This window comes from Sciurus vulgaris (genome assembly GCF_902686455.1).
Source record: "Sciurus vulgaris genome assembly, chromosome: 6".
Taxonomy (NCBI): Eukaryota; Metazoa; Chordata; class Mammalia; order Rodentia; family Sciuridae; genus Sciurus; species Sciurus vulgaris.
In genome coordinates, this window is record NC_136466.1 from 167,148,333 (window position 1) to 167,158,709 (window position 10,377).

At 46.7% G+C, this 10,377-nt stretch overlaps 1 protein-coding gene across 2 annotated transcripts in view; it reads right to left on the reverse strand.

Annotated features, from left to right (window-relative positions):
- ADCY2 (adenylate cyclase 2) overlaps window positions 1-9,007 on the reverse strand; it is a 376,288-nt gene extending 367,281 nt beyond the window's left edge. The window contains exon 1 of one of the 2 annotated variants that reach the window (XM_079144908.1): window positions 8,480-9,007. In XM_079144908.1, coding sequence (XP_079001034.1) covers window positions 8,480-8,701 — 222 coding nt within the window. In that variant the 5' untranslated portion in view covers window positions 8,702-9,007. The remainder of the gene's footprint in view (window positions 1-8,479) is intronic. The other variant, XM_079144907.1, reaches the window with a different exon arrangement.
- Window positions 9,008-10,377: the final 1,370 nt, after the last annotated feature.

Below are 10,377 nucleotides of genomic sequence, written 5' to 3' on the forward strand. Positions count from 1 at the left end.
TGTGTTGTTTAGCATGCAGGACTGAAAACAACAACAAAGAGTCTTAACCAATGGAGCAGAAGAGCCCATAACAAACCGTTCATATGTGGAATTATTATACATGACAGATGTGAGGAAAGAGTAACTGTAGTGTATCAGTAAAAGCTGATGACCTGTAAGGAATGTGTACACAATGGATTTTGATCCCTGCCTCACACCATACTGTACTGATGTTCCTCTACCTGGATGCCTACCAAAAGGTGAGACATCTGAGTGGAGCAGCACTGGACACAGCTCAATTCCTGAGCATCCGTGCTTAGCAGCAATGCAGGACACAGAAGGACACATACTCACAGAGCTGACTGGGGCTCAGGCTCACTACCACTGCCCCGCATCACAAGAAAGGTCTGCCCTGCACATTGCAATCTCGGCCAAGAGGCATGGTTCCCATTGAACAAGTCTCACTTTCATACCCACCTTAAGTCAACAAACCTTAAGTTGAACCATCGTAAGCTAGGGACTGTCTAAATGTATAATGATATATGTATAATGATCTAATGTGGTATGTATATGTATATGTTATACATATAATGATAAAATGAATAAGAAGGAGAGCAAAATTAATAAAAACTAATTTCAACATGAAGTTTACATCCAAAGGGGGCCAGTAGAATGGAATAGGTGGAGTATGTAGGTAGAAATTTGTACCTGGAGATATTCTAGCCAACTAGGTTTATTTATTTGTAAATAAATAAGTAAGCCAAATATAGAGCAAAGAGGATTGTGCTCAAGAATCCAGGACGAATCTAATTAATCAAATAATTAATCCACTCTGTGCACCTCAAGTCCAATTCCAAAGAACGTGGATGTTACGTGTTTGAATTAATTGCGAGTCAGTGACAGGGAAGCCTGAGAAGTGAGGACCAGTACCCGTGTGAGTTTCGTTGACATCTCTTCATTATACATTCCACTTCCATTCCCCTGTTCTCTTTGGTGTTTTTTAAAAACATTAACAGATCTTACTAATTTTATAATGGACTAGTCTAAGGTTTTGTTTTCGTTACAATGACTACAGATCCGTAGCAGACTGAAGTCTTCTTTTGCCCTTTATTCTTTACGTGGCCTTTACAAACAATGCAGGACACTAAAACACACACACGTGTGCAACAGTTCAGTCTTGGGAGTGCGCACAGAGGTCTGAGAGCTCGGCCTGCCCTGGGGCAGCAGCCCCACATCATCACATCTGAGGGACGGTGATGGGCACTGACATAAGTGGTCAGGATTTGTCCTTCTAAGACCTGCAGTCCGGGCTCCTAGTGTTGATCTGCCATCTTCTCCATCAGCAACCTTCTGTGGGGCAGTGACCCTCGCGGCGTGATTTCCTCTTAAAAGTCTCTCAGACAATAACAACCTTCTTGAGAAATCTTCAGAATTTCAAAGTTCTAAAAAAAGTACAGTATTTCAGGTCTGCATGCTTCAAATTCAATAAATAATTCACTCACTATATTTCAATTCAATAGCTGAAACTTCCCATTTCAAGCACCAACTTTCCAAACATGAGTTGACTGGACTCAGATGCGACTGGCCTCATGACACTTGCTTCCCTCGTGGCCATAACCCAGGAGAGGCTCAAGACACCCCTCCACACTTCTCCCAGTGGAGCTCTGGCTCAGAACTGGTTGGCACTGGTTCTTACTGTGTCTACTGCTCTCTCACCTGAGTGGCTTCTGGGGATAGAAGCCTAAGCCCAGGTAACAAAGAAATATTTGCAACACAGCCAGAAAAAACAGCTGGGCTGCTGGAACCTTCCTCCAAGCCTCCTCTCATTCCCTTCCTGTGCCTTTTAGTGCACTGCATTAGTGTCACACAAAGAGAGCACTGATGGGCACGGGCTTCACTGCACACACAAGGTGGCTCAGTAATCCTCTCTCCTCCCAGACGTGGCCAGAGTCAACAGTGTGTGTCTACTTCCTAGTCTGAAGCTACAGAGCCGCACCACAAATATCACCTTATTACTCTTGGTTATTTTATATAAAATTATCAAAAGCCAACAAAATTGAAAAGTATGGAAGATTACAGGAAGGCCAATTTGGCAAGAGTTTTAGTGTTCAAAAATCTTTGCTTCTCCCATCTCTGCTTTTTTTTTAATAACTCAGTTATTTATGTGATGAAAGTACAACATTTATCACATAAATAGAAATACATTCCCTCCTCTTTCACACCCAGAATTAAAACTCTCAGTACACATTGTGTTTACATCTGTCTATAAGAACTCTTGACAAGGAGATCCCTCTGTGGTCTAAATATAATGACAACGGAGACTTACTTTTGTTTGAGATATAATATGTGTCCAGTATTGTATTAAATGCTCATATCATCTATTGTACTTAGTGCTCAACAAAGCTCCATGAACCTAGTTATGTTATTCATTTCATTTCATGAAAGTGAGAATAGAAGAGATAATTTAACTTGTCAGAAACACATAAGAGGCAAAATTGAGGCCAAGACCCAGGTCTACCAACAGCACTGTGATTTTCACCAGTGGGCTGCAGGAGGGAGATGCAGCTGGGAAGGAAAACGTAGCGACATGGTGCACCGTGCCGACAGCCATTAAGCACCTGGTACATTCTTAGCGTTCTGTTAAATACAGGGGATGCCAAGTTTCTTCCTGAAAGAGTTCACAATTATTTGAGGAGTGAAAATGAACCCACAGAACTATTCTGAACTTCAGATGACAGTAATGTAGAGATGAACTATTTTGAACAGTTCATGAGCTTTGCAGGCATCGGAGGTAGAAATCAACACAGGGAGGAATGCTCAGCAAAGGAGGGAGGCAGCAGGGAACCAGCACCCGCCCAGCTAAGAGAGCTTGAAGCTAAACATGCAGGACAGACAGCAGGCAGAGGTGTGGCCAAGGGGAGCCACGCCAGGGGTCCCAGATAGTAGATCACTCCAGAGAGGCACCCTGTAGTTCAAGATATCACATCGGCATGTCAGCCATGACATACAGGTGGAAGGACACCCAGGGTGACGCCAGCCAGAGTGCCTTCCCAGAAGGTGACCAGGAATATTCAGTGAGGGAAGGGATGGGTCCAGCTCAGCATACTGTCAGCATACATGCCAAGTTGTAGAATGGTCGTATATAGCAACGGATGGAGTCCAAAGACCTCGCGTGGACTCCCCCACTGACAGTCACTGGTGGAATACCTGACTAGCACAACCACCAAATAATTGTAACAGGGTACTATCAGCTCAACAGTGCCATCCGATTTTCAGGGGAATATATGATTCTAGGTATCAACAAGAATCACACTGAACAGGAATGGGTACTGCGTGCCTACCATCTGTGTCAGGGACTTCTCCAACGACCAAAATCAGAGCCACGGTGGATGCTCTGCTTGATGGGGCAGATGTTGGGAATATTTAGCATAATGAAAATAAATGGTTCCACCAATTCAATCCAATGAGTCAGCAGTGAAGAACATCTGTACCCAAATGTGTCCATCACCGAAAGGGAGAAAAAATGGAAGTGCAGCTCTGTCACACAGAACAAAGACAAGGAGAAACTTCCACCAAGACGTGTCCAGACCAGAGTCGGGAATTCCAGACCTCCAATGCGTTCCAGAGAAGTCATCAGAAAAGCCAAATGCCCTGTGGCCTGGCCCCAGCAGAGCAGCTGTGTGACCTGGAAGAAATGGATCTGCCTTTCTGGGCCTCCGTTTCCCCATCTGTGAAACTCCAGCCCTAATGCAACATGGCTAATAGACCCTGGGGCCCCTTCTGTGCCTACGGACTTTCCTGCACGTACTGACTTGGATCATCACTATGAAGCAGGTGCCATTCCATTTTACAAACAAGGAAACGAGGGGTAAAGAAGTCGCCCAAGGCCACAGAAGTGGAAACATGGAAAGGAACAAAACCAGAATTCCAACACAGACAGATGCTCTTAACCATTATATTCTACAGTGTTTTCACAACAGGGAAGGCAAGCTCACCTATATACATTTAATCATGTGATTTTTCTCTAAAAAAAAATTCATTTTAGGTACTGAAGATCAAATCCAGGTACTCATGCATACTAGACAAGTGTTCTACCACTGAGTTGCATCCCTAGTCTTACGCATGTATTTTAATATCCAAAAGATGCTTCCAAATCTTTTGTGGCTACTCTTGTAAATTGCAACCACCTTTCCTGCAGAAAATTACAGTTTTTCCATGGTTTTTGTTCATGCTACAGGTAAATTATAACTAAAATGACTTAGTCAATTACTGGTTGCAAATTACAAACACTTGGAGAGGAAAATTCTCCTGCATGTATAGAAATGCACAAAAAGATATATCTTCAGCCACCTTTTCTCCAGTATCTAGGAACATGCCCTGTTCCTTTTCACTCCTAGGATTTGGAGCTAGAGAAAGAAAGCACAGAATTTCCTAATCCTTAGAGGAAATTATCTGCCTTCTCAATCTTCAACCCTTCAAGAAAAGGGTGTCTTCCATCCACTAGGGGCACTAAAAGACTGGAATAATAAAGGTAACTTCCACCTACCAAATGATCAGATCTGTTTATTTATTTATTTATGAAGAATAATATTCTTTATTTTGTAGTAAAATGCTGTCTGACTTTTATCTTTGTATGAAGGATAAAAGTCAGATACACTTACTCTTAGAAAAAACACCTAATACTGAAAAATTGATTGGTAATGAAAATTCCTTATGGTTCTGTTTTTAAAAGCTAGCTCACTCCATCAGCATAAAAAGGATGTCACATTCACTGTCCTGCATAGAACACCTACTTTATTTAATAAAAATATAGTAGTATACCTACTATATTTAATAAAAGTGTAAACATTTATTTCATGATCATGTTAAATCAACAATAAAAGTACTTTACTGAAGTAGCTGACATAAAATCTATGGGAAGAAAAAAAATTCTATTCAAACTGAAATACTGATTATTCCTAATCATAAACTTTAACCAAGACAAATCTGGCTACAAGCAGCTGATATTTTGACAAACTAAAAACATGATGTTGACCTTTCCTAACAATGACAGGCAAACTTTGGGAAAAGCTGGCTGATTTCAGGCATCATAAATGAGAGAATTTCCTTCTGAAAAGGGGTTCTCATGCATTCACAGATGAGAATCAGCTCTCAGAAACATGATAGAAGATGTACAACTTGGTGTGGTCTCCCTAGTTCTAGGTTTTCTGGGTCAGAGGTCAAGCTTATTTGCTCTTCCCACCTGGACTCTTCTGTGCCTGACACTAGATAGTCACTGAATAAACTGATGTAGAAAAAAAAGTTAAATCAGACTTTTTACTCAAACTTTCCATGTAAAACAAAAGAAAATGTTATTAATCAGAATGTGAAAATTCAAGATTTACCACCCTGTGTTCTATTTATTTTGTTTCCTATCTTTGGATAATTCTTAACAAGTACAGGGTAAAACCAATTTCATGGATTTTTATGTAGAAAATAATCAATCATGCAAGATTACAAAATTTAAGTTCAGGTTTTTGTTTTACAGAATAGTAAAACTACTTTGAGGATAACTTTAACTTTATAGTCAATAAAGCAGAATCATGAACTGACTAGAGACTGAAATAAAATGAAGTCATTCTTTGAATAATATCAACTAGGAGAAAAACTAAACCAAAACAAAGCTTGCCTTCCCGCCTCTTTTAAAATATATTTCAAATGGCTTCATACAAAGACAATTATCTATAGTTAAAAAAAAAAAAAAAAAAAAAAAAAACCTCTATGTACTTGGGTTATGCTTAAATCATTTTGTAATCCAAATGTTCTAGGAGACCAGCAAGGTGCATTAAGAAAACGGCCAGACTTTTTCTACTACCAGAACTGATGAAAGTCTATGGAAATGAAAACCAGGCAGATTCAGGGGAAGGAAGGAATCTGTCCAAGATTTCAGGGAGCAAAAATAGATCTGCTTTGCTCCTGAATTACATGAGAGTCCAGCTATTCCAGCAAAGTGCTCCAAGGTGGAAGCCCAGCAGGGCCCAAAGCACACAGTCCTTCCCTGCCTGAGTCGGACCCTTCAGAAGCCAATCTCTGCTGGTCCAGGGACATGAACTCAGCCCGACCTGGAAACACAGCTCTAACTTAGCACCGCTCCAGCTTAGTATTCTACCCCAGCTATCTTTGGCTACCTAGAGGGAGAACATCTTTTGAAAAGTAGAGATGCTGGCTATGATATTACTAGAAACAAAGTGGAAATGATACTGAGAGCTCAGAATTAGCTCAGTACCTCCTACAGTGCGATTCTGGAAGACAGCGCCCATGCCTCCCAGGCACTGCCCACTTCAGACAACCCTGTAGCTGTAGTCTGCCCCTGAAAAGAGCCTTTCCATCAGATGCAGTCGACCTCTCTGGGAATATTTCCACACAGCTCTTCACTGCTAAGGATTTATACAGCAGGTATGAGACCATGGATAGGTACAGCAGAAAACAGGTTCCATTCCACTGTCCATCACACTGGGTGAGAGTCATGCTATGGGAAATTTTGTGCTTAAAATGATTCAGCTGAATGCAAGGAAGGAGTGGAAATGGTGAATATCAAGGAATAATAAAGAGGCCTTGGATAAAGATATAAAAGGACATCATGTCACATTTGTGCCAAGCCAAATAGAACATAAAGGAAGTTTTTAAAGAAACACAAATATGAAGAACAAAGACAGTTCAGAGAGGGGAGCTTCAAATCCCACGTCACCGAGGCTCTCACTGACCCATCCAGGAACATCTATACCAACGAGGTTCAAGAATCAGCGCAGAAAACAAAGTAGTGCGCACAGGGAACATGAACTTCACACTTGTCTAACTGTATTAATGGTGCTATAAATAGGCCATCACCTGCTGCTCCTCCTTTCCATTTAGAAAAGAAGGAGCCAGAACAGTTAGAATTACAGGCTCAGGAGAATCGCAAGCACAAACGCCCTGGCTGAATAGATTTCCAAAGGAAAACTCTGTTATGTTTTCTTCCCTGCAAGAAGAGGAACAAAAAGAAGATGTCTTTAGAGACCGCTTGCCAATGAGACTGTACAGAAATCTCCCCCCAAGTCCTTTTTTATCCTAAAAGTAATAAAGAGGAATGGAGATGTTATTCCAGAGATATTCAAGGCTGGTTCCATGGGAGGGTGTGGGGTGGCTCTCTGTTGGTCACAAGACTACAGGAAGCACAGGGGGCTCAAGCTCCATACATTACGTACAAGGACCATTTGTGACTTGTGATGTCATGGCCTCCTACACTGGATTTTCTCTTCTGGAACTGAATATGAATACAGCAACCATTGAGTAGTATGGAGAAAAAAGAAATTATTAAAAAAAAAAAAAAAACCATGATGGTAACATTCTTTCCATGCATAATATGTGAGCACCATCTGGCTTAGGGTACTCAAAACAAATTATCAAATACCAGAGGCAGCTATTTTGGGCACTTGGTGAAATATAAGCAAGATCCACTTCTTTGCTCCTGGAGGTAAATAAATATGGGCATATATTTGCACTGTAAGATCAAAAGCTATCGTTCAGTGGAGGCACTTCCACAGAATCCGCTCAACAACTAATCTAAAAAAAAAAAAAAAAAAAAAAAAAAATTCACTAGATAATCCAAGGCTGGCACAAGCATACCATGGGCAGCGCAAAACTTTGAACCACACACTCAGGAGAGATCAGTAACAGGAAGTTACCGCCATCTACAGATTTCCTCTCACTGTTCAAGTGAGTGTGCCAAGGTTTTCTGTTGGAAAAATAAAAACTGGCAAAATCGACGTCAGCTGTTGAGCAGCATTATGCTCCTAGTGATGAAATGGACTTCACCTGCACGAAACCGTAAACTCGTTTACTACCTCTCCAGAAATTTAAAAAAAAAAAAAAAAAAAAAAGCGAAGGTCCATCTGAAATGCTGCTTAATTGAAGTCTCCTAGGATGTGAAATGTGCAACCGCTCAACACTCTATCACTTTCTGTCTACCAGCTAAATAGAAACAGATTTAAAGCTTAAGGGGTACAATCGTATCTTTCTTTCATTTCTTGCCATTAGCTACTTCCCCAAGGCAGGCTTTTTAAGGCGTTCAAAATGCCCAGACCAAACTAAAATGCCAGCTCGGGCGCTGTCCGTGGACTGCGATGGAGGTACGCTCCAAGAAGCCCGGGCTGATTCTGCGGAGACCTATTTGCGCGGACGTTGCAGGCAGCGGCGCCGGAGGAAAGCGCAGAGGAGTTTGCCAGCGGGTGCGCAGAGACGGAAAATCCGCACGCCCTGCCGGTCCACCTGGTGAACACCCTGTCAACTTTATTTTGGGCAAAGCCTTCCAAGAAACTTTTCCCCTGCCCGCAACCCTTGCTCGAAGCAGGCCGGCCGCGGGCCGGCAGGCGGGGCAGCCCGCAGCCAGCCAAGGGCAGCCCCCGGCTGGACGCGGTCGCGGGCTAGGTCCTTCCTGGGGACTGGGGACGCGCGGGGCCGCATCCGCGGGGAGGCCACTCACCAGTCCGAGCGCGAAGAAGACCGCGAGCAGGGCGAGGCAGGCGCCCATGACGATGAGCAGCAGGAAGACGATGAGCGGGTGCTGCTGGCTCATGCAGTAGTAGGACTCGTACAGCCAGTCCCGGGACCGCTGCAGCCCGTCGCCGCCGCCCGCCGCCGCCGCCGCCGCCGCCTCGGCGCGGTCCCGCAGGTAGCGGCGGCGCCGCATCGCCTCCTGCCACATCGGGGCGGCTCGCGGGGCGCCCGCCGTGCGCGCCCGGCCGGGGCAGCGCCTCTCGCCGCGGCGCCCGCGTCCCACCCCCGCGCCGCCTGGGCCGGCCGGCTGCCGACACCCGGAGCTGCGCGCAGGGGCCTCCGGCGCGGGCGGAGCTCGGCGCCCCGGGCTGGGCGCGCTGACGCGCGGGCGGGGGCCGGGCGGCGGCCTCGGGGCAGCTCCAGGCGCCGCCGCCGCCACCGCGCGGGAGGGGGCGGGTGCGACAGGGGCCCCTCGGCCCGCCTCTCCCCACCCGGCGCGGCGCAGCCGGCCTCCGCGCAGAGGCGGCGCCGGCCGGCACCCACCACCGCCCCCCGACGGCCAGGCTGCGCGCGGGCGGAGGCTGGCGGGAGCCGGGGGAGGGGGCGCCGCTGCCCCCCGCCCGGGTCGCGCTCTCCTTCCGCCCTCCCACTCTCAGCCACAAGGTCGTCCGCCCTCCTCTCTCGCATACACAGAGCAGCCTGGGCGGAGTGCGGCTCCAACCCTCCTCTCCACTAACCAGAGCACCGGGTGTGCAGGGGGAGGCACCCTCTGTACCCCAAGACCTCCCACCGGGCTGAGAAAACGGCGGTGGTTCCAGCCTCCTCTCCACACTCTCAAAGGGCAGCGGGGAGGGACATTGCCAAGCTCCAGTTCCCCCACCCCTTGGCGGGCTGAGGCGTGGGGCTGCTGGAATAACCCTCCCCACTGTCTCAGAGCACAGAAGGCCTGCCATCAGTTAGCACCCCCTCAGCGCACAGCAGGGGACTTCCTCCTTTTCACTCTCTGGAGAGCAAGAAGGGGTCTCCTATCCTCCCTCCCTCCCCTCAGTAGGCAAGGTTTCTTTCCTCCCCATCAGCGCTCGGCTCCCAAGTTCCACCGCCTCAGAGGGCAGGGGTCTTCCCCGCGGGGACCTGAGGGCGCCCTTAGAAGAGGACTCCCAAACACGGTAGAAAGGAGAGGGGCGCATGATCCCCGTCCGGCTCGGGTTGGCACCCTCACTGCACCCTTCGCTTCAAAGCTTTATTACAACTTGTAGGTGCGCAGAGGCCACGGTTTGGGGTGCCCTTCTGGCTAGTCCTGGTCCCTGCAGAGCCCCTTCTGACTGGCAGGGATGACCCTAAGAGCACACCAGGGAGCATGGCTGGGCTCAGGAATTTCCTACTTGCACTCCGCGTTGAGGTCCTGGGCTGGGTCCGTGCCCTCTCTGAGTCCACACCCCTGGGAATCCAAGCCTTTGACCCTTGCCTAGAGGCCAGGATGTTTCATTGCTGACCTCTAAAGACGCCTACACTTTTGGAAGCTTCCTCCTGTTAGAGTGTTGCAGGTCCAAAGACTCAAAGCCCACCTTATCCCCAGAATTTTTCTAAGGAATTCAAGGCACAGTAGTGCTGCCCTCTCCTATTACTCGGGGGAGCTCAAGGGTCATTCTTTTGCTTTCAGTAGACAGCTCAGAACTTCATAGGACTGGTGGTCTCCGGCTGCTCTGCTGCTGGCGGGGCTGTCCTGTTCCTGGAGCAGAGGTGTGCAAGGTGAGCAGCCCTGTGACCCATGAAACCTGAACCCAGACAAGGAGACTTTCTGGGATTTTATTTTTAGCAAGTTAACACCTTCAGGGTGCAGATGGTTCAGGGTTCAAGGATGGCACGACTGTACCATCCTCAACA